The sequence below is a fragment of the Melozone crissalis genome, unplaced genomic scaffold (genome assembly GCF_028551555.1).
Source record: "Melozone crissalis strain CALT ecotype California unplaced genomic scaffold, PUWL_Pcris_2 ptg000007l_1, whole genome shotgun sequence".
NCBI classification, from domain to species: Eukaryota; Metazoa; Chordata; class Aves; order Passeriformes; family Passerellidae; genus Melozone; species Melozone crissalis.
In genome coordinates this window covers 10141736-10165915 of record NW_026535785.1, presented here as the reverse complement: position 1 = coordinate 10165915, position 24180 = coordinate 10141736, and the positions used below count along the sequence as shown (strand labels likewise).

The 24180-nt window shown below is 51.1% G+C and overlaps 1 protein-coding gene and 1 long non-coding RNA gene across 3 annotated transcripts in view; one reads left to right on the top strand and one right to left on the bottom strand.

Annotated features, from left to right (window-relative positions):
• LOC128951157 (uncharacterized) overlaps positions 1-24180 on the bottom strand; it is a 101740-nt gene that overhangs the window by 14884 nt on the left and 62676 nt on the right. The window lies entirely within an intron of this gene.
• IRX5 (iroquois homeobox 5) lies at positions 1974-4847 on the top strand. 2 transcript variants are annotated; one of them, XM_054296398.1, is made up of 3 exons: positions 1974-2228; positions 3448-3853; positions 4102-4847. In XM_054296398.1, the coding sequence occupies exons 1-3, from the start codon at positions 1980-1982 to the stop codon at positions 4845-4847; spliced, it is 1401 nt and encodes a 466-aa protein (XP_054152373.1). In that variant the 5' UTR covers positions 1974-1979. The 2 variants fall into 2 exon arrangements, with proteins under 2 accessions (XP_054152373.1, XP_054152372.1); XM_054296397.1 differs by having other exon boundaries at positions 1980-2228; positions 4105-4847.

Here is a 24180-nt window from a genome sequence, read left to right as displayed (position 1 = left end):
CCTCCGCGCGCCGTCCTGTCAGCGCCGCCTCCGGATTCCGCCGCAACCGCGCCCGTGATGCCACCGCCCCTCCACACCCCGCGCTGAGGGACAGCTCCGCGGGCCCGTGGAAGAAGCGGAGCGCCCGCCGCTGGCGGGGGCACAGCCAGTCATGCGCCGGGACGGCCGGGGGCGGGCCTGGCGGGGCCGCGGCCTGATGGGTACTGTAGTGCAGGGCAGGGGACGGGGTTGACTTCGCTGTACGGCGGGCAGCGCCCGCCCCGCCGGCTTCGGTCCTGAGGCGTCCCCCCCGAAGGCAGTGCGGACAGCGCGCCCTTCCCGCCCAGCCCCGGCTCTGCAGCGCGGCCGCTCGGCGGGTCCCAGCCTGCGCCCGGCTGGGGGCTCTGGATGCTGCCGCCGGGACGGAGCCCCGGAGAAGGAGGGAGGGAGGGAGGGAGGGACGGACGGAGAAAGCGGGGCGGTGTCGGTGTCGCCTCCACAGCGACGCGGAGAGCTCCTGCCCCGGCCTGCCCGTTTTAAAACACAGCCCTGCTCCTCGCGTCTTCGCATACGCCCCGCGGGGGAGGGCAGCGAGAGCATTAGGGTCGGGAAATGCAAAAGTTAAAAAATAAAATTAATTCTGAAAATATAAATCTTATGCTATCTCTCCCTTCCCTCGACCGAGAAAGGCACGGCGGATCCCGATGGCCAGGGGTCCGCGGCCGCTGGGGCAGCTCCTTTCCTCAACTGCAAGGGAACAAATATGCGAGGAGGGAATAAATCGGGATATGTTTCTATTGAGAAATATATCTGGTGGAATCACAGGAGATTACATCTTCTGATCGGCAGGGATTTATCCCGGTTCATATGGTTTTAATCTGCTTTCGCCTCGACCCTTCATTGAGCCGAGGGCGGGGGGAGGATACCCGGTGTGTTCCTTAGATCCGCGGGCAAACCCTCGCTCTGAGCGGTGTCTGCGGACCCATCTCAGCCCCCTCCGCTCCCCTCCGGATCGCCCTTCTCCTGCGGCCGGCGCTGGGAGTCTAAATCCAAGCCCTCCGCGAAGCTGATCCCCGCTCCTGGCCGGACCCCGCCGCCGCTCCTCCCGCACAGCCGCCGCAACAGGTCCGGTGGCGGGGTGGCCCCTGTCCCCGGGAGGGACCAGCCGAGCAGCCCAGGGACAGGGCTGCGGCTCTTCCCCGACGAAAACCTCCTTTTTTGTTAAGAAAATCAAAACTAACAGCACCAGCGGTCCGCCGTATATCCCACCTCCAATGATTTAGCGGAGGGAGGGGCAGGGGCAGAGAGCACGAGGAGGGGTGGCTGTGGAAGAGGGGGAGCCGGGCGGCTAATAAATCTTATTAAAGATCTATTTTTTTTTTTCATATACTGATTGGCTTGCATTCCGGCGCAACGCGGCTCCGCACGGTATTTAGCACATGCAGAAAGTTGGAGCTGATCTTAAATGGCTCGGAGGTGACTGCAATCCAGGAGCCGGCGCACTTGAGCCTCTGAGCGCTGGGGAGGGCCAGGGAAGCGCGGAGCCCTCCCGCTGGTTGGGCCCGGCCGCGGCAGCCCAGCGGGGTCCTGCCAGTCCTTCCACTGACAACACCCCGCGAAGGAGGAGCCTCGCCGGGCCGTGCTGAAGGCGTCAGGAGCTGCAATTTCCAACTTAGCATCTTGGCAGGACCCTTCGGAAAGCGAGAGCGAGGAGGAAGGGGGAAAAAAAAAGCCCCCCAGTGCAAGGGGGAGAGAGAGAGAAAGAGAGGAGGGGGGGAGGGAAAGAGGGGAAAGCGAGGGGGGGAGAAAAAGGAGGAAGCGGTGCCCGGCTGCAGGCGAAAGCGGAGCAGCAGCCCCGGCGCAGAGCAAGGTGCCGCCTCTGCCCAGCTGGCGAGGGCGGAGAGGCGCCCGCGAAGCCCCGGCCGCAGCCGCCCCAGCCCGGCAGCGCGGCGGCTCCCTCCCGGCGCCTTGGGCTCCCGGGTATATGTGCGCGCCTGGCCATGTCGTATCCTCAGGGTTACTTGTACCAGCCGTCAGCGTCCTTGGCTCTCTATTCCTGCCCGGCGTACAGCACCAGCGTGATCTCCGGACCCAGGACCGATGAACTTGGGAGATCTTCTTCGGGCTCCGCTTTTTCCCCTTATGCCGGATCTACCGCCTTTACCGCCCCTTCCCCGGGTTACAACTCCCACCTCCAGTACGGCACCGACCCGGCCGCCGCCGCCGCCGCCGCCTTCACATCCTACGTGGTAAGAGCAGCCGCGGGCAGCCGACACCGCGCCGGGCACGACGGCATCCCGTGGGCGCCTGTCCCCCCCTCCCGGGCCTGCTTTTTGTTCCCATTTTATTTTTGAGATCTCGGGGACAAAAGGGAGCGCGGCTCACCGCCTCGCCGCCCAACTTTCCCGCATCGCCGCCGTGCCCTGCCTCACACTGTTGCTGGCGGCAGCGGCGGGCAGGGCCGGGCGCGGGGGGAGCCGCCGGCACGGCCCGGGTGAGCAGGACCATGGCAGGCGGGAACCGGTTTCATTCCCTTAAAAAAAAAAAATTAAATGTGTAAAAACCACCAATCATAGTTCTGCAACAATTAGCTTGTTGTGATTGAAAAGGGAATGAATTCAGGACGGGTCGGCGATGGGAGAAATGCGGGTGATAAATCCAGGCAACTTTCCCCTGCCCGGCGATAATTAGGCTTAAATATTGCAGAGCTCTAATCCCATGGCCGCGAGCTGCTCCGCGGGGCTGCGCGGGGAAGGGAAGGGAAGGGGAAGGCAGGGCACTGCGCCGCCGTGCGCGCCCGCGGGGCACCGCGGGGCCAGTGCGAGTGCGGGACATCCACACCGCAGGGCTGCGGCCACAGCCAACGCCCCTCAATTCTCCCCAAAAACCGGCGACTTTGGCTCAGCTTCTCGTCTGTGTTTAGGGCAGAGTTTTACAGTTCCTTCTTTCCTTTTTCCGTATCTTTTCTTTAGCCTTTTTATTGTTTGCCCTTCATCTCCCCCTTTTTTGTTTCTCTTTTATCTTCTTTTCTTCTCTCTTTTCTTCTTGCTTTTATTTTTTCCTCCTCCCGTCCCTGGGCAGGGAGGAGCGGCCCAGGCCGCCTGGGCCCAGCAGGTTGTCTGCCGCGATCGCAGGGCGGGGGGAAGGCTCCCGTCCCCTTGCTGCTGTCCGCCCCCACGCCGCGCTGCCCACTTGCTTTTCCGCTCCTGCATTTGGGGGAGAACCGCTGGATTGCTGCAAGCAGCCGGCGGTCTCCTGGGCTCGGAGACTACGGGCCCCGGAGAGCCCCCAGGGCCCTTCCTCCCGGGAAAGAATCGGGGGACAAGCCGGGCAGGGCCCGGCGGCGGGGGAGAGGCTGCGGGGCGCGGGCAGGGGCTGCGGGCAGGCCCTGGTGCTGCCTTTGCCCTGTCATTGCCGCCCGCGGCCGCTGACCTCGCCCCGCCGGGCCGCTGTCCCCTCTCTCCCCAGGGCTCGCCCTACGACCACACGCCGGGCATGGCCGGTTCCCTGGGGTACCACCCGTACGCGGCGCCGCTCGGCTCCTACCCCTACGGGGACCCCGCGTACCGCAAGAACGCGACGCGGGACGCCACGGCCACCCTCAAGGCCTGGCTCAACGAGCACCGGAAAAATCCCTACCCCACCAAGGGCGAGAAGATCATGCTGGCCATCATCACCAAAATGACCCTCACCCAGGTCTCCACCTGGTTCGCCAACGCGCGGCGGCGGCTCAAGAAGGAGAACAAAATGACCTGGACCCCACGAAACCGCAGCGAGGACGAGGAGGAAGAGGAGAACATCGACCTGGAGAAAAACGACGAGGACGAGCCCCAGAAACTGGAGGAGAAGGGGGACCCCGGGACTCCGGACACAGGTAGGACAGCGGGCCCGGCGGGGTCAGCGCGGCCGCGCCCTCGGGGCTGCCCCGGCGCGGTGCGGCGGTGTTGGGGCGGCCTTGTTCCCCCGAGCGTGCGGCCGGAGCGGGGGGAGCCGGCGGGCAGCGCCGCGGGCCTGGCCACGGCGGGGACCGAAGGGTGGGCGGCGAAGTGGGTGGGCGGGTTTGGGGGCGCAGGGCGAGACCGAGAGCTGCCCCCCCACCCCTGTCCTTTCTCCCCCTACCAGGAGCGGCGGATCCCAAGGCAGCGCCGGGCTGCGAGCGCCTCCAGGAGTCCCCCGGCCCCCGGGAGGCCGAGAGCGGCCTCAGCGACTCGGATTGCAAAGAGCTGGCGGAGGAGCGGCTCGACGGGCCGCCCGTCCCCCACAAGGCGCCCGGCGCTTCCCCGCTGGGACCATGTCCGGCGGGCCGCGAGGAGCCCCCGCCGTACCGCCCGCCCTCGGCCGCCGCCGGGCCGCCGCACGCCGCCGACCTGCACCCGCTGCTGCCCGCCGCCACCGGCGCCTCTGTCATCCACTCGCCGCAGCAGGCGGCCCTCGCCAAGCCCAAGCTCTGGTCGCTGGCCGAGATCGCCACCTCGGCGGACAAGGCGAAGGAGGCCGGCGGCGAGGCGGCGCCCCCCGGCCCCGCCGTGCTGGGCGGCAGCGGCCCGTCCCGCTCGCCGCCGCGGCCGCGCTCGCCCGCCGCGCAGTGCCCCTTCCCCAACGGGGCGGTCCTGCCCCGGCCGCTCTACTACACGGCGCCCTTCTACCCCGGCTACACGAACTACGGCTCCTTCGGGGCCCTGCACGGGCACCCCGCCGGCGGCCCCGCCGCCGCCGCCCCCGGCGCCCACTTCAATGGATTAAATCAGACTGTCCTCAGCAGAGCCGAGAGCCTGGCTAAAGACACTAAAATGATCAGGAGCCAGTCCCAAGTAGACCTTTGCAAAGACTCACCTTACGAACTGAAGAAAGGTATGTCCAACATTTAATATCGCCTATCCCCTCCTGGGACTGTGGTTTTGTTCCTTTTTTTTTCTCCCCTTTTTTAATTTATTTGAGAGAAATAATAAATTGCTTTGGCAGTTATTTTTCCAGTACCAAAAGAAAAACAAAACAAACAGAAAAAGACCAGCTCCCCCCTCCCTCCCAGCCCCTCTTCAAAAGTTTATAGAGTCTATTTGAAATGGCTGGTGGAAACCGCCCAGAAATGTCTTAAGCAAGTGAAAAGCAAACGAGTGACACGCTCTCTCTCACACACACAAAGAAGAAAGATTTGTATTAAATCTTATTCTGTATATTTAATGTAGCTTTTTTGTATTTAAATTGATAATACAGTATCTTTGAAGTAAATTATGAAATCAAGACAACTGTACAGGCATTAATGTTGTTTTCGTAATATAAATATATACATTTCTGTGTCTTTTTCCGAATTGTTTCATAGTTTTAAAATATATATATACAAGTTTAATTTAATTTTTTATGCCTATTGTTTTTTTTCCTTGGGTGTGAGTTAAACTATAATGCAAAAACGAGACAAAAAAAGGAAATAGGTTATACGTATTAGATTTAAAAGAATCCAAACCTGCAGCCGCCTTTGTAAAATGCAAATATTTAATTAAAAGAGATTTTTAACAGAATCAAAACCGCTCTCTTTTTGCAATGGGCAGATACGTGCATAGCTGCGGAAAAATAAAAGCATGTCTTAAAAGAGACGCGGGGCTCCATTTAGGACCTCTCAGTAGTACCTGAAGCCTTTTTGGAAGTGGCAGGAAATTTTTAAGAGGTCGGGGGGCTGCGGAGGCGAGAGCCGCCCGCGGGGCCGGGAGAGGCGAGCGGCGGCGGCGGCGGGACGGGGCCGGGAGCGGGAGGGACGCTGTTCCCAGAGGTGAAGGCTTAAATCAGGCCACGCACAAAGGCACTTGTTAGAAACACCAAATCGAAGCGCAGTCCCATCTTTTAACCTAATTACTTCCAATCAGTGTCGTGTTTTATGCAAAGCAATCAGCTGGTGAACTTTGCTAATGAGTTCGATTTTCTGCCAGATTTAGCCCGCGTCGCTGCAGCGGCGGTGCTGCGGCGGCAGCCGGGGCTGCCCGGGCGAAGGCGCTCGGTGCGGCGGGGGCGGCCGCGGACCCTTTCCCTTTGCCTCTGCCTTGTCCCGCCGCCCGGCCCCGGTGGCGGCCCCGCGGTGCCCGGCCCGCGCTCTGGGGCGCTGCCGGCGGGCCCGGGGCGCGCAGCCCCGCGCAGGGCGGGCGCGGGCGCGGTGCTCCCGGCGCTGGCAGGTAGGTGTCACACTCGGCCCGGCTTTGGCTGCCGCCGCCCGCTCGGCCGTGCGGGAGTCCCGCGGGGCCGCGCTCCGCTCCGCGCTGAGGCCGCAGAGCCGCGGCCGGTGCGGGACAGGCGCCGCGATCCCGGGGCAATGCCACCACAAATCCCTTGGGTGCGGGGACAGAGAGCGCCCCGAGCCCCCCCGCGCCGTTCTGCTGCTCCGCAGCCCCAGGCAGGGGGAAGCTGTCCCCGAGCGGATTCGGGGCTCTCCAGCGTGGAACCCCCAAGCAAAAGTCAGCTCCCGCTCGTGGGGCTGCCCCAGCAGCCCGGGTCCCCTGCAAAGGAATAGTGGCGAGGGCTGCTCCAGCACTGCGGGAACGGGTCCCTCCTTGTGCCGTGTGCATTTTGGGGTGTCAGCTATACGCTGACATCCACACTGCTGATGTGATGGGAGTACGACTGGGACCTCTGGGGCTGGTGCCGAGACACCCCTCCGTTTGCTTGGATTTTTTTTTTCTTTACGAGCCAGATAATTATTTTGTAATCTCCTCAACTTTGTCAGAGCCATTTATTAGCTGTAACAGGTTTATTCATGCATATTTACATTTAAGGGAATTTAAATAGTAGTTTGTATTTTGAGTTTTAAAGATGTTCGCTTGGTTTTACGATTTTTTGTAGATAATTTGGTTTAAAATCAAAATTGTTTCAACTGAACGTTCAAAGAATCAAATACTCCTGGGATAATAGTATGTTATTTTGCCATTCTCTTAATGATAAATGATTTTTTTAAAAAACGCTCGAATTCCTCCGTTGGATATTTCATTTCCAGTCAGTGAGACCTGCAGGAAGGAGTATTTTTCGTGCAGCAGTGAGCTTTACTGGACTCACCTGCCTTGTTTAAACGGGACAAAGTTCTGGCAGCGAGGGGCAGGGTAGCGCTGGCCCCTGTGCCAGAGGGAGCGACAGAGCCCCTCAGGACCGCGCTCCCCAGACAACAGGTTCCGCAGAGGAACGACTAACCTCAAAATAAATAGGTTTCAATTATTCATCTAGCTATGGATTTTTTTTAATTGTCGCGCTACCTTTCCACAGATGATCTTCCGATCTCAGAAAAAGCTATTTTGCAAAGCAGCTTAGGAGCTTCGCTCGTTCAAAAGCCTTATTCCTTATACTCAGGGCTATTCTGAATAGGTCTATTAGCGATCTCAATATGGTTTTCGTTTGATGTATAAATTCCTAAGGGAATTAACCGTTTCCTTTAGGTTGCAGCCTGTCGCCTATTTTAAACCATAACTATTATTGTAGCCCAAACGATTTCATACAACAATTTTATTCATCACCCTTTTCCCCTGCCACAGGAGATATACTGTATAGCCATCCTTTAACATAAGCACGAATTTACCAGTTTCTTTCCCGTAACAGAGTAGGGGGGAGGGGGCAGCATTCGCCTTTTTTGCCTCTGGCATGTTAATTTGTTGTTTAAAAAAGGAAAAAAAAAGACGTGAGGATATATTAAAATAAAAATAACGCCTGCTGCCAGTTAGAGCTGCCGCGGGTTACTCGGAACAGCTCTCGGAGCAGCCGGGAGCGACTCTCCCGCTGGGAGCAGAGCCCTCCCGGGCCGCGGCTGCCCCGCGGAGCTTTGGGGAGCGAGGGCTTCGCTGCCGCTGCGAAGCGCTTTTTGGGCAGCTGAGGGGGAAGAGAGGGGATGGAGGTGGGCTCCTCCAGCCTGGGCTTTCATCAGCTCGCCTGGCAGCAGGTGCTTGCCCAGGGGTGCAGGTGGGAACGGCCCAAGCTCCGCTCCCGGAAGAAAGCGCTGGCCCCTTTCCATGCCCGCTCCTTCCCCTTGCCGTCCCGGGCCCCACGGCACGGCCCTTGCTGGGGCGGGGGCGCCGCGACCCCTTCGCTGCCCGCCTGGACGGCGCGGGTGGAGCGGCGCAGGTGGCAGCGGGGCCGCCCTGTCCCGCAGGTGACAGTCCCACATCTCCCCAAAACCCCCCAGCGCGGCCGACAGGCGTGGTGGCGTGGCTGGCCCGGCTGGGCCCACAGGAACAGCTCAGTCCCCAGGTCCCGACCGCGGGCCGAGGATCCGGGACCCCAGAGGAGACGAGCGGGGGCTCCCGGCGGCAGGCGGCACTCGCCGGGCAGGGAGCGCAGCTCCCCTCGGGGAGCGGGGGTCGTTCCCCTCCTCGCCCGTCCCAGCCAAGCGTCTTGACCCCGGGGAAGGATGAGGCTTCCCCGGAGAAAGCCGGGCAAGTGTCCCGAGGTCAGGCGTGCCCGTTCCGATGGGCCTACCGACGCCTCAGCCCGCCCGGGATGAGGGACCGACCTCAGGTGGACTGCGAGCCCAGGGCTGCAGCCACTGGTCCCATCCATCCCAGCCACGGCAAAATTCTCTCAGTCCTGGAAGGAGAGAGACAGAGCTGGGGGTGCGGCCCAACACAGCCCCCGGGCTCGGGCAGGGAGTCCCGGGTACCTCCAGCCCCGATTCTCGATCGCGGGGACGGAGGGCGAGAGAGGCGGGGAGCCTGGCGCAGCCCTGCTGCTTCCTCCTTCACGCTTAAAAACAAAACAAATCCTAATTTAGACCCTCAACACCCCGGACCGTGTTTACATCCCCCCCGCTGCTCTCCCCGCGAGTGTTGCCTTTCCAATTGTCACGATTAACCTACGGGGCTCCCGCTCGGCGCGGAGCCTCCGCCGCGGCCGGGACGGCGCGGTCGCGTCTAATTGGCTTATTGGAGCTCCCCCCGCACACCTCCCCCGCCCCGGCGAGAGGTTCTGAGCAGCATCTTCTCTTGCCGTGCCTAGGAAGTACGTGAAAGCCCCTCTGCCAAGAAAACACGGGAAATCACACGGTCAGCAAGTTTAAAGGAGACGAATAAAAAAATATCACAGGGGTTTGCAGAAGGGAAAAGTAGAGGAACTTCAACGCAAAACTAAGACGAGTTTAGGAAAAAACAAAAACAAAAACGAAAGAAAACAAAGGAAAATTCATCCCCACGGCCCGGTCCGGCCGGCGCCCAGCGCGGGTGCGCAGCCGCGGGTATTCCTCAGCCGGGGTGCGGTGCGCCCGGCTCCGCAGCGTTCCGCCCGGCTCCGTGGTGTTCCGCCCGGCTCCGCAGCGTTCCGCCCGCCCCAGCAGCAGCAGCCTGGCTCGGGCCAGGCTTGGAGCCGCACGGGAGTGCTGGGGAGCCCGCCCGCCCCCCTCACCATCCCCCTCCCGCTCCCCTCTTTCTGTGACCTGCCACGATTATTAGTAAGGACATCTGTGGCTGGCAAGGGAACAAGTGTTACCAAAACCAGAACCGGCTGTTTTTCCAAATGAGCAATATGTTAATTCCTCATCCCCCCTCTGGTTTCTTTAAAACCTGGCACAAATACATCAATGGCGGAGAATAAGGAGCCTTTGCAGAGAACAAGTGGCAGTTTTGAATTTACCTTTTGTGTGCGCCTCAGATGCAATCTTGAGGCATTTTTTCCCTTCTCTCCCACAGAAAAAGAGTGTTAATCTGCCCTATCTTGGGACCCAAAAGGATTGGAGTGGAGTAGATATTCACTGGAATCACATAGGGGAATAAGGGTCTTGCTTTATTGAATCATCAAATCCCAGGAATGAAGCTCTTAATTAATTATGGGTGCTAAAAATTCAGGCCAGCTGTTTCTTTTTACTTGGCTCTGACAGAGAAAGACAAAGTCTACATCGAGATCTTCTAAGGCGCATTCAGCATAAATCAGCGCCCTCGGCGGCGCTCCCGGCCGCGGCGCGACCCGGCGGTGACAGATGGCGCATTGTCCCCGCATTCCTCCACCGCGCCTCCGCGGGCGCGGAAGCGGCCGCCCGGCGGCGCGGCCCGACTCAAACCGGGGACCTTTCTCTGCCAGGGAAAGGGGGATTGCCCGGGACCGGGAGGGACGAACGGGCCGCGCCTGGCCGAGGTGCGGGCCCTGCCCGACGGGGCGGCCGCGGCAGAGGCTCCTGCGCAGGCTCTGCCTTTTCTTGCCCGAGAGCGCTCCGCAGGCGCCTCCTCCGCCCCCAGCAGTCCCACAGCGCCGTTCTCAGTCCCTGCCCCTGCTCCGAGGCTGCGGTTGGAGCCCCGGCACCTAAGGCCTCATCGGCCTCCCTCGCTGCACCCAGCACCCTCGGCGATACCTCCGCGGGACCACCTGGCGCTGGAGCGAGGGGCCCCCAACATGGGCCCTTCTGCTTTTCTCCCGAAGGCAGAAGCGTTTCCCTGCGCGGCCGCGGAGTCCCTCCGGGAGGGCTGCGCCGGGCCCCGCAAGGGGCGGGAGGCAGCGGGGTCGGAAAGGCGCGGAGAGCCGCGCAGGAGGTGCCGAGAGGTCACCTGCATCCCGCTCCCCGTCCCCTCTTTTGGGGGGCGGCCGCGTTCGCTCAATGCCCGGTGCTCAACGGGAGCAACCCGCGCTATTTTCATGGCCAGTTCGCGGGCGAGGGGCTGCCCGAGCCCCTCTCGCCTCCTCCCGCACTTTTGTGCCAGGGAAATCTCTGCGGGTTCGCCTCGGCAGGGCCGAACTCGGCAGGCTGGTGCGGGGGTGCTCAGCGACTCCCCGGGTTCGTACCCTGCCGGGCGCTTCCAGCCTCCTCAGCCGAGGATCCCTTCACCTCCAACTACCAGAAAATAAATGTCCTCCGCACGGCGTTACTCATCTGTTATAATTAGAGCATGTGCGAACTCGCAGCGTGCCGGGAGCCCGGCTCGGGTTGATGCAGGCACTTGTGCAAGAACCACCTCGTTGTGCCGTGGCGCGGGCAGCCCGGCAAGGGCCGGCTGGGGCCGCATCCTGCCCCGAGCCCGGCCTGGCTCGGCTCGCCCCTGCGTCCGCGACGGCAAGGGAGCGGCATCGTCCTGATACTTCTTTTCCCCCGAAATTGGCTCTTATTTGCCTAAAGCTAACCACAGACCTCTCCACGCTCATGGCTGATGGATGCAAATGTAAATGTGCACTTATTTAATTGGATCAGGTCCCAAGATAAAAGAGATAAACGGCTCCCAGTTTGCCAAGTTATTTTCAGAGGCATGCAGTGATGTGTGGAGGGAAAGTTAATGAAGAGGAGAAGAGACATACTGTACTTAAAATACCTCAGGTCTAGACTCGGGGAGAGGGAAGCACCGAGCTCCGCCGCTGCGGACCGGCGGGGGCTCCGCGCAGCCCCGCGCAGCCCGGCCCGGCCGCAGGTACCGCACGTAGCTCCTCGCCCGAGCCGCGGAGGGCGGGGGGAGGCTGCGCCCTGCGTGGCAATTAATGCTCTTCCCCTCTTCCCTCCACCAAAATTGTTCTCCGATCCTGCCGTCTCCCCTTGTTCCTCCCCGTGTTCTACATCCGTATGCATGAGACATTAACAGACGGTTATTGATACAAACATAGTTTTTGTTGCTAAAGGCCTTCCAAAACAAATTCTCCGGCTGAATGCCAATGTATGCATGTTGGCTGGTGACAGCTGATTAGTGAAATGATTTACGGCCAAGTTAAAAAAAATGATACTGTCAAAGGCAGCAATTTGAAAAAAAGATAAGACGGTACAGCCTCAAGGCTTCCCACTGTAAAGCCACCCAACAAATCTAAACCTACACTACAAATACCTGAAACACTCAAGGAATCAATTGGTCGCAGATTAAATACAGTCTGTATTCTGACTCGCCCTGGTAATCTGTAACTCTCCACAGGAGCAGCCCCTCGATTTATGCCTCCAGCCTCACCTGCGGCAGGGCTGGCTCCTGCCCGAGCTGCCCTGCCGGCCTCCCAGCATCCCTGCAATCGGAGACTTAGGCCTCCTTTTTGTTTCAAGACTTTTTCTCTCATTAATTGATTAAAAAAATCCCCCTTCCTTCATTTCTCTGCAGCTCTTCTTCATAAAGAAAGCTTTTGCTCTGCAATAAAGTAAGAGACTTTGATCCCAGATCATCCTCTTAGGCCTTCCAGCTGAAATCAGCGGAGAAACTATGTGGAGTTATTGTTCGCACTTGCTGCACTTCTGATTCAGAAAGGGCTGATTTATTAGCTTGTCAAGGGAAGCATTGTTCAGGAAGGCAATCAAAAAGCACTTACCTAGCTAAACTAAAATTACTGCCTTTTCAGTGGCTAATTTGTATAACTCCCATGGAGGAACTTGGGTAGTGTTTGATGAGGCATAAAATGATGATTAATGAATTTATTGGCCTGCTGCTCATCAAATAGGAGTAGTATATCTTTCCTCTATTGGGCGTTGGGTCTAATGCTACATGTCTGTGTAAAGCAAGTCCAATATGATCTCCTTTTTAGCCCCCTTTTAACCCCCATGACCTGAAGAATATCACCGTGTAACAGAGGCAACATCAGGGGACTGCAAAGACAAAGAGCCCGTTTGATAAAACGCTAAATGAGAAACGCGAGGAAAGTTGCTGCAGGGACAGATCTGCTCAGTTTTCGGCTTTCAATCACTTTGACTACTGAAGTGGGAAGAATGTAGAAACTAGATAAGGTGTGAGAAGCGAAAAGAAAATGATAAACCAATTTTAACTTTCATAAAGGATCCAGCCAAACAACTTCATTGCTACTTGAAAGAACGAGCGAGTGCGGGAAGTGCTGGGATTCCCGAGCAATCAGGCATGCTGCAGCACCTCACCACCCAGCTGTGCATGGAGACACGGGGAAGATGCCCCCAAAGTGGCCACATCCAGGTTACTGGTATGCCAGGTTACTGGCATGTAACCTGGTTACTGATACTCTGATCAGATTTGGTGCAACTATTTTGAGCTGATACATTTAATGTCCTTTTTCCTCCACTGAAACAGCTTTCTCCTCTGCTCGGTGTTTAATGCTCAAATCACTGTTTTGGGGCTAAGGGCTTCTGAGAGAAATTGCTCACTTTCTCCCTTTAAAAACCCCTAAATACTAGGTCCCTAATACTAAATTAATTATGATTCAGTGCCCACCTGGATACACGTGTGACTTACAGGGTATCTTATGCCCTACACATTGCTGATTTGAACAGATTGAGACCCCCCAGAAGATCAGAAATGTTGCTGACATTTTCAAAAACTTGTTAAAATAAGTTTTCCTGAGATTTAAAGTCAGAGATCTTCTCAGGAATGAATCAATTTAGCTCTTAGCTTCCATGCACAGTTCCCTGTTCCTGCAGCTGTGAAGCCTGTAGAGAGATCTGCAGCTTGCACGTCTCCCAGTGAAGCTGCACATGCCTTATCTGGAGCCTGTTGCCAAAAAGGCAGCATGTCTCATTACCTTTTGAGGTTTCTCAGAAGAACCCTCAGGCCTGTGTGTCAGCAGCCCACCGTGCTGAAGACTGAGAAGGTGCAAGAACATTTTGCAGAACTGCTGATGTGATCAGCCCTTGCTAGATGATGTGATGTTTCAGGCTCCCATAAGGCCCAGAGGAGCAGGAAATGGTAACGTGGGGGTACCTGGCAATCCCAGCAGCTCTCTCTCTGCACCTTCCCTTTGTGCTCTGCATGCAGAGCCACAGCACAGCCTGCTCTGCACTCCTTCAGAGGCGACTCAAGAACTGAAAGCAGGCTGTAGATGATCCTTCCTTTTGCTCTCTTGTGTTACAATGCAGTCTCTTCTATATATTTTTTTTTTCTTTCCATGACCTGTTCTGTTATGGGCTGTATTAGATTATGTTTCTGGAAAGCTGCTTGGGAATTGACTGAGTCAAGTCCAGATCTCAGCCCAGGAAGGCAGGAAAATTGCTCTCCTTAATTTTAAGGGACTTTAGCTCATATTTTCTGAGAAATTCTTCAATTTGGCTGTTCCATATTAGATAAGAATTGTGATTTCAAACATTCTTGTTTGCAAAATACAAGGTATGTAGCAAACCAAGAATTGTTCATTTTTCAGATCTGTTTAGAAATAGTTTCTGGAATGGTAAAAGGAATATACTCCTGACCAATCTTTACTTCATCAAAACAAAACTTTCCTGAGAAAACACACTGGCTTCCTTGACAAAATGAAAAAGGCACCCATCTTATGTTAACAAGATCAGAAAACATTTATTTTCATTCTACCAATTGGTATTTGTCTGAGACACTTTTAGCTGAAATGATCCTCTGGAAAATAATGTTTATAAACATCCTTGAACAAATAGCACTCTCCTGACACAAGCCTACCATCAATGTACCTCTCAACAAGTTTTATCTACAAGTCCTTGACTTGTGACTGCTTTTACAAAGGCTCTCTGTTCATTAGCAATTTAAGGTCACTTTAAGTACTTGTGTCATGAACACACAGCACAGCCATAAAATATATGTATTAAATGCCAGCTGCATTAATATAGGGGTTTATTTTCCTCCACTTGGCTCCCCAAAGCAACATGATCTTACACATTGATGAAAAAAGACGTAGTTATATTTGCATAATTACAGCAATATTGTAAGTCTTTAGTGCAATAGACCTAAGAGGCTGATTTATGATTAAATATGTATGGCTAAAAGTTACCATGCTGGGTGGTGTGCATAGCATTAGACAATGACAGTTTTGGGACATAATTGCTTTAATGTGGGCAATTAAGACTAAGTGCATGTGATTTTAGTGTCTGCCCTACATTCCTCTGAATGATTACAATGATCAATACACATGATTTGTAAGTCGCTTCCTATTGATCGAATGGTAAAATGTTTGACCTTCCTTTGAGGAAGTAATTTGCTAAATTATGACACCACATAAAGTCTTTCTTGGTTCAGAGGTGAGGGGTAATGGTGCTCAGAATTAGAAAAAAATAAAATAATTTTTCCCCCTTTTCCTGAAAGTCAGTCTCTGTAATGTCTCCACCAATTTGCTGACTTTCACCTGTGGAGGGAGGAGTCTGACACATTCATGTTTGAAAACAGGGAAAAAAAGGGAAAAATTGAATTGCAAACCCATTCCATGTTTGCAAGAAATCCTCTTCATGAACTTTATCTGTTTGCTCTATGCCAAATCATGAGGAAGTTCTGGACCACAAGATCTCTGTTGTTTGCAAGCAGCTGGAGAAGAATGTGCAGCAGCAAAGCTGGGGAGCGGAGCACACGGGGAGCGCCGTGAGCAGCTGGGACACGTGGCACTGCTCCCTGGGCTGCCTGCCAGGCCTGATTTAGCTCTGCATGCACAGGACCAAATAGCCTCCACTATATCACATTAGCAGGTACGAAAAGCAAACCAACAGTGTTCATGAAAACACATTAGCCAATGAACAGTAACTCAGTTACAGCTGAGGACCTTCCTTCCAGGCTAGCATTGCCATCCTAAATGCACACAGTTGCAAATTAGATCAAAAGTAATAGACAACAATGCAGTGAGATGTGTCCGGTTCCAGGGGTTCACAGAATCACAGACTCAACTAGGTTGGAACAGACCTTTGAGATCATGGAATCCAACCTATGACCAAAAACCACCTTGTCAACCAGACCATGGCACTGAGTGCCACATCCAGTCTTTATTAAACATCTCCAGGCACAGTGATTCCACCATCTCCTTGGGCAGCCCATTCCAATGCTCAATCACTCATTTTATGAAGAACTTCCTAATGTCCTAACCTCCCCTGGAGCAGCTTAAGGCTGTGTCCTCTTTTCCTGTTGTTGGTTTCCTGGGAGAAGAGGCTGCCCCTCACCTGGCTGTACCCTCCTGTACAGAGTGATGAGGTCTCTCCTGAGCCTCCCCTTCTCCAGGATGAACACTCCAAGCTCCCTCAGTCGTTCCTCACAGGACTTGTGTTCTAGAAATTTCACCAGCCTTGCTGCCCTTCTCTGCAGGCGTTTGAGCAGCTCAACATTCCTCCTGAACTGAGGGACCCAGAACTGGACACAGCACTCAAGGGACAGCCTAACCCGCCCCAAGCACAGGGGAGGAATCACTGCCCTGGTCCTGCTGGCCACACCATTCCTGATACAGGCCAGGAGCCATTGGCCTTCTTGGCCATGCAGGCACCCTCCTGGCTCCTGTTCAGCCTGCTGTCCAGTCTCCATACTCCATCTCAGAGACAAGCCTTCCCAATACAATCCACTCTTCCTGCACTAACGCTCCAGCATCAACACACTGCCCTCACCACGGCCAGAATGCAACCAGCCGGTGCAGAGCTGCAGTTGCCTGTGCAGATCAGGCTTCAAACTTCAGTTCTTCTCCACCTTACCCAGAACTGGGGCATCCCCAACCTCCCATGAGCTCAACCTCCCCATTCCCCAAGCTCCTGCCTTCCTAGTCCGGCCTAGGTGAGGAAAGTAGCTGGAACACAGCTACAACATGCTCACTTCCACACTGCTGGCAAAGGCAGTGTAATGGACTACAAGGACAGAGACACTTAAAAATGATGATGAAGATGAAAACATACCACAAATCATGTAGCTAGCAAGAAACATCCTATTTACTGGCTGTTGTGCCAAGCACACACACCGTAACACAATGTCCCACTCTTAAATCCTTTCCGTAAGGAGAAGACAGCATCAAAGAGTTCATAAATTTCCTAAAACAGCCATACTGAACAATGAATTAAACTACAAAGCAGTTGGAATTCCTGGTTAGAAAAAAGTTCAGTCAGACAAAGGGCTGACTTGTTGGAAAACTGAAGGTAAATCTGTTTGCCAGATCTAAGAGGACAGGCCCTCCTGGAGCTCACCAGCCACTGCTGAAACATCCTTGGTGGAATTCCTTTTCCTTCTAACCACAGACGATGCTTGGACACCAGGTACAGACAGACTTTCTGGGGTGAACAGGACTGCTCTGAAAGTCGACCTTTCCCCACCTCTAACTCTATGCCAGTCCTATGCCAGGAGTGAAGTGTATGACTCCAAACCATAATCATCTTGTATCTAGATTTTGAACATTCCTTTTGGGTTCCTTCCAGGGTCTTAATGACCCTCACAGAGACTTAGATGTTGCATTTTTAAGAAATCTTACAGACCAATGTTGTTAAGACTACACAGTATACTGTAGTCACTCTTAGCTGCAATTAAAAAACCCAAACAAAAGACACAGCCATGGATAAAGACTAAATAGATAATTTTACACTCAAATTTCCATTTTCTTATTCATGGTATCATGCCCTTGGCAGTAATCCATTCTAAACAACTTCCCATGCAACTCTAGGCTTTGGTCCTATTTCTGAATGGTCCAAGTTGAGCTAGGTGGTGATAATCACTGGATAAGAGGACAAGAGGATGGAAAACTGTTAGTGGCAGTAGTAACCAACTGTAAAACATGAGAAGCCCCAGGCAGGGTAACTTGGTGCTGAGAAAGTTGTTTATGCTCCACTTCGGAAATTTTCCTAGCACAATGTACTCAGATAGACATGTTTCCATTACTTTTCATCAAAACTAATTCTTCTTTACTCATGAACACTTCCCTTGCTTTTCCATTGAAATATTTATGGAATAAGATAAAAATCCATGACCCTTACCCAGGAATGCTCATAGTCACATACTTAGCTTTAAATATAGAGCCATTGAACTTGATGAGACTTCAACACACAATTAAACTGCACACTTCAGCCTGGACTGGTTCCTCACACAGCACTTTATGTAGGAGATTCAGGTTCAAAAATCTGGTTTTTTTTAAGGTGTGCATAACATCAAATATATGATTAATCAAATGACTGCATCAAAACTAGTTTTACCCAACTAAATAACTAGATAAGATGAGAAGAGAAAAAGGGAAACATTAAAATGTGTCAGCATAGGAATGGAAAAAGAGAAACTTTAAAAGCAAAACTAGTAGCAGGATTTGTGGTATTCTACAAGTTCAAAATACAACTGACACATTTCTTTGTTGCTGTTAATTTTGTTTTGCCTTCATATTAACTGCATCTCTTTGATGAATATTTTTAAAAATAAAATAATGGTTATCACTCAGGCTGCTTTGAAGTACTTCTGAGTTGAATGACTGGTAGCATTTATTGATTTCATAGTGTGACACTAGAAGTTTTGATATGGGATTTTAAAAAACGATATTTGAAGTTAAAAGAAGACATCTTGATTAAAGCCAGAACAAATTGTTTGGCTGAGATTCAAACTCTGGTTCACATGCCTTTCCAAGTTTGTAGATTCACTTGCTCGCTAGGAAAAGCCCATATGCTTTCAATGGACGAGTTCAAAATTCATGCCATGGAAAGGCAGGAAACTGCTTCAAAGTTGGGAACCAACGGTCCAGCTTAAACCCTAAGGGAAAAACACACTCGTAGACATTAGATATAAGAATGAGGTAGCAAGGTCTTGTGTTTAAGGTGTTCAGTTCTGAGACACAGACAGCGTGACCTTGAAGCAAATCCCAAAGTCTTCTGTGCATCCGGTGCCCATATGCAAACTGATAACATCGTTATCTTCTCCTGGGCAGGAAGCTGTGAGGATGAGCAGCAGCTCTGTGGGGCTGTAAGTAATAGGGCTGGCTGGAGAGATGATCTGTTGGGTTATCACTTCAGGTCTCAGAGAGACTGAGATGGATGTTACAGATCTGGTGGTGTAATCACTCCTTGCCCGCAGCCTGGGTAATTTTGGTTCAAAAGGTACCTCAGACTCCCCCACACAGGGAACTGGGTTTCTGTGCTGCCACTTCTGCTGAGATACTTGATGTGCTTCTCCAGGTGAGGGGGGAACATTTAACCAAGGACTGGCCATGCCTGAGGGCTGCTCAGAACTTCAGGATGAGCAGAGCCCTGCAGCTGTCTCCTCCTACATTGGGTATTGTCCTGTGTGGCTTAAAGAACAAGAGTGGAACTGGTTCTTCAGAATGGACCAAAAGCACTAAACCTTTACAGAGATCATCTGCTCAAAAGCCACTTGGGTCCTCAGTCTTTAAATAACTGACCTAAAGCACCTGCTCATAAAGCAGTTTCTGCATCCTGGGAGATGATCATCACTTCTTTTCCTGACCTTCTTCCATTGCTGGTTTCACGAGGGATGAGACTGACTTTTAAAGAAAAAATTTACCAGTGCCATTTGGGAAGGTTATGAAGAAAAAAAAGAAATTTGTCAGTTTTAGCAGTGGAAGCTGCAGTAAGTCACCAGCAGGCTACTGACTGAGTTGTGAAACTCAGGGGGAAAAAAACTGTTAGGTGAGCTGGTTAATATCAAGGCTCACCACTGACTTCTGCATACTACAGACCATGTCAAAAGCTTTCCAGTAATCAGTAGAGCTTAAGAAAAGTCTCTGATTAACTTTTCTTTCATCTTTCTCTTTTCCATCTGGTGTTAAAGATCAAACCTTCAGTTCCTCTACTCTTTTAAGCCTTGCCTGTTTGACAGAAAACCTCTCATCCATCTTAAATCTAGTGTGGGCTAGAATGTCTTTCAGCAGTGGCTAGAGGGTAGACATATTATCAGATAGTAACCATATTGCTCCCTCTGCTTTTACTTTAGCTCTGTATTTGTTATTATAGGATATATCTGGGGTTTGTGAGTGTTCAGCCTCTATCCCTCTACTGCAGGGATAGTGCTGCTAATGCTTTGCAAATCACTGCACTATTTATTTCCAGTTTAGGAATGTCCTATCTGTGCTTTGCATAACTTCTTCCAATTTTACCAGCAGCCCAGAATACTTGTCTCCTAGGACTTGCAGCATCTGCACTCTCAAAGACGCTGTGATTTGAGCATGATGGTGACTTTGAGAGTGCTGGGGCTATATCTGTTTCAAACTGTACCACTGCTGATTGTCAGCTGAGTAAAAGCAGCATCTTCCCCTTGCACATGGACTCCAGGAGGGTGGGGATGCTCAGCCACCCCTTGGAAATCATTGCCTGCTTGGTGGGATATGGCCAAAGGCTTCTGGAACTGCTGGGATTGATTGGCACCTGTCATGGCACTCTTTGAGGTATTTCTTAGCAGCAGAAGAAAAGCAGCTCTAAGTGTTTGCTATGTGACTTACCCAAAACAGAAAAAGAGGTCACACCTCCCCAGCACATTGGGGCCACCAGTTAATATTATAGAGTACTTGGATAATGGTAAATATAGATAATTACAAGATAGTTACATTTCTCATTATTTCAAAATAAGGCATCTTTTCAGGAAGAAAAATTCCATTTACTTCCTGGCTCTACCCCCTAATATCACTTTTAAGCTATGACTTCATAGTCCATGTGATTATCAAATCTACTCAAAATATCATTTTCAGGCTAGTTATTTTACCAGAGATTCATAAAATGTCTTAATGACTTCGCAGAGGGAGGCAAAACACTTAAAAATGAAAGATGCTAAAAGATGTGGGAAAAAGAGGAAAGCTGCCTCAGGCAATTTACAGTGGAGTGGTGATGACCACTGTATAAAAGCAAGTCTGTGAAGGCCAAGTCATTTTTAGAGGATAGTGCAGCCAGCAGTAGCCAATCTAAGGCACTTGAAGTGCACAATACCAGGGCATCTACTCTGATTAGCTCTACTTGATCCTGTGAACTGAATTAACATATTAGGTGTAGCCCAGAAGAGCATTATCTCCTGTGGTTTAAGCAAAGGGAGCACATGCAGTTTGTGAGCCATCAGATCTCTCCATGATATAAACCACTGAATTGCAACTTGTAATAATCAAGAATTTTTCTTCAATGGTGCTCAAATTAAACACTTTTTCTGTCATACCCATGACAGGATTTTTTCGTTAAGTATCTGTGCTCCATAGGCAGGACACAGTATTGAGTCAAAAGCTTTTTCATGCAGCTTGCCCTCTCTCTCAAAGGTGCTGGCCTGCAACTCCACCCTCCATAAATCAGAGTGATGTAAACCTGCTCTGCAGGCCAGTTTCAAATCTTAAATTTCCAAAAGTAGTCAGACTGACCTTGAATCCTTCCTGTCTGTAAGGAAAGTTAAATGGGACCTTTGGAGGAAAAAAGGTATGATGCTGTATGTTTGAAGATCTTTCTGCCTTGCTTTTCTGAGCATGGACTAAAGAATTGGGGTGCAACATCGTCCTGCTAGGAAGAGTATGAAAGCACTTTTGGAAACAATTGGTTCTGTGTCTGAACCAAAGCAGCAGCTCTTGCCTGATGCTGATCAGTACTTAATATATCAGGAGATATGCAAAAGCTCATTATTGGGCAGATGTAAGCAGCTTGCTTTCATATCCTGCTCCCCAGCAGTTAGAGACTGATTTACATCCTAGAACATGTGGTTCAATATCCTTTTCACTATGTGTTGTATTATATACAACATTAGGTATTTCTGATTTCAATATAAACATCTAAATCTGAATCCTAAATCTCAGTCTGAACAATTTGCTGTGGCAGACGGGCTCACAGTTAAATCATGTGTTGTGTAAAAAAAGCATTTCCATTTATCAGTGCTGAATTTCATACCTTTAACTATCAATTTAGGTGACACTGGAATTCACTTAAAACATTTCTTCCCAGTGTAATAGACTCTGTATGTGAAGTTCATGCTCATATGGCAATCAATTGTATTTACAGTTATAAGCACAATTACTCTGCAGCACCATGCTACTGTTCCTGCAGCTCATCTTAATGTGGATGCAAGGATTATTATTATTGAGGACTGAGAGAAGGGTTAAAATAATAATAAATGCAAACATTCTGGTTAAATGGGAGGAGACTGTGAAACATTAAACCAGCTTTGGAAAGGAGCAACTCCTTTCAGTTTTCATTGGCTCACATCATTAAATTGGGGGCATGACTCATCCATCACGACAATATTTCGGATTTAAAGCAGCACAATTTGATTGCAGGACAGTTCTACTGATAGAAAACCCAAAGGGATATAATTGTGGGATAGATTTCTCATTTTTAAAAATTTCTTTGTTCTATGTTACATGCAGATTACAGAAATGTTTCATGTTACAGTTTGCCAGACTGCATTTTATTTGCTGAAGGGAACTGACTGTGAAATTAAATGAGCTGTTCTGAAGTTGAGAGTGTGCACAGACTCCTGGGTAAATGCTTGGAGAATACACTACCTTTCCATACTAATTTTAATTCTCTTGATAATATTTGGATGGCAAAACATGTATTTTAAATGTATATTTATCATCTCAGGAAATTTAACTGACAGCACATACCTCCTCTTTTGGTCGTAGGTAAGTATTCATTTTGACAAATCTAAATTTCCTGTAACTGGTTAGCAGAGTAGCCAACATATTTGTCTCACAAAAGTGTTTTCAAGATTAATGTGTCAATAGTTTGCACTTCTGTGATGTGTGCAGTCCACATAGTAATTACAACTTATTTCACACATTAGATTAAAGGTTAATATACTCTTTTCCTCCCAGTCATACAAAACTCAAATTCCTTGGTTGTGTTTTTTTTACATTCTTATTTTAAAATTTCTAAACTACAGTTTAAGTCTAGGGACAATTCCTGGCTCTCCAAAAGCATGGAAGGATGTCAAACTTTCCAGAGCTGCTGTTGATAGCAGGAAAACCAACACAATCTGGGCAGAATCATCTTCATCATAAATAAAAGAGTAATGTTTTGATTTTGTGCTATAAATAATGAAATAAGCACCTGATTTTTATCCAAAAAATTAAGAGGCATAATTAATTCAGGCATGCTTCAGGGTAATTCTAACATGCACTCTTTGTTCTCGTGTTTTATGTTCCATTTGCCTCAGCTGCTAGGATGTTCCTGCAGAATGATGAATCTTGAGATGGGCACTGCTGGGTGCTGTGGGGTGACAGGGTATCTATCACTCTGTGAACTTCACTTCTCCTCCAGAATTGATAATTCTGCCAAGCTTGGTGTGAGCCCAGCCTCCCACACCAACCTGCTTTGATTAGGTGGAATGAATGAATGAATGAATGAATGAATGAATGAATGAATGAATGAATGAATGAGACTCCTGCATGCCTGGAGGGAGGGTAGGGGTGTGGGAGGCCTCCTTATCCCCAGCCCAGGACAGGGACACAGCCCTTGGGGACACCTCAGCAAGGAGCAAATGCTGCCTACACTTCTCAGAGGGTGAAGGAAAAGCAGCCAGAGCTGAGGCTGAAGGAGCAGAGATATCTCCCTGACACCCTGAAGCTTTTGTAAAGGTCTGCCCTGTGGAGAAGATGCTACAGTACAGCCCAGAGTAGGATGAGAAAGTTCCTCAATCACCTTCAGCCCTTTCTGAAATATAAATACTCCACTGTCCTCCTGGAAGAAAGCAGTTCTGCTCCAAGAAGTCTGTTTCCTAAAATCTTCATATTCCCTCCACCATACAGCTGTCACCTTTAGGTCAGTAGGAGCAGGTGAGTCTCCAATTCCAGCCAACAAATTTCATTAATCTTTTCCTTTCCTTTTTGCCAAGTGAAGATTCATTATTTTATCAACTTGTTTGCTAGCACTCATGAAGCTGATGAATCAGTTGCAATCTACTTTGGCTCGTGCTTACTGGCAACTGCACACCAAGTCCTGAGGAGCAGGAGGGATATGAAGCCTCCTACAGTCTCCACAGTTATGTCTCTCTTAGCTCATGAGTTAGGAGGGAAAAAAAATTCTGTCACACATAGGCAGTTCTTTTCTGGCTCTTACAACTAATTATGCCAACTCAAGTTCACACAGGCAACAGCAAACTATAGAAGTTGGATGATTTTAACAGTGTATCAAGGAAACTGCTCTTAATGTAATAATGGTTCCAACTTCCAAAGCCCACATGAAGCAAACTAAGTGCAGAGAATCTGCATAACTGATTATATTAGATGGTTTATCCTAGTCTCAAAGTGCATCAGGTAGGAAACAGACACAATTTGTGTGATAAAATTATCAGCAAAATTTAATCTCTTGTTCCCACACATGCACAGCTGCATCCTAGAATTGGTCTGCATGAAAGCAAATAGAAGCAGCCAGGGATTTTGGGGCAAAGCCTTGGCCATCAGGTGCAGCTGTGTTCTTGTGTTCATGAGGGAAAACCCAAGTGCTCAGGAGGCACTCAGCCTTGCAGCTGCAAGAACAACCACTGAATATTGCAGGTCAGAGCACTCCAGTCAGTCCACAGTGCCTGAAGTTATTATCATGCAACACCATGAAATCAGTCAGAGTCTACTCCTCACCACATACCTGGTACAGCATCCCCACAAGTCCTGTCACAGGAAGACCAAATCCCTCTGATTTCATGCTCAGAGTGCATGCAGAGCACCCTGCTGTTTTGAGCAAATCTC

Coding starts and splice junctions, on each gene's coding strand:
- IRX5 (XM_054296398.1), top strand. CDS start 1,980: ATGTCGTATCCTCAGGGTTACTTGTACCAGCCGTCAGCGTCCTTGGCT. Junction 2,229..3,447: donor CCGCCTTCACATCCTACGTG/GTAAGAGCAGCC, acceptor CTCTCTCCCCAG/GGCTCGCCCTACGACCACAC. Junction 3,854..4,101: donor CCCCGGGACTCCGGACACAG/GTAGGACAGCGG, acceptor TCCCCCTACCAG/GAGCGGCGGATCCCAAGGCA.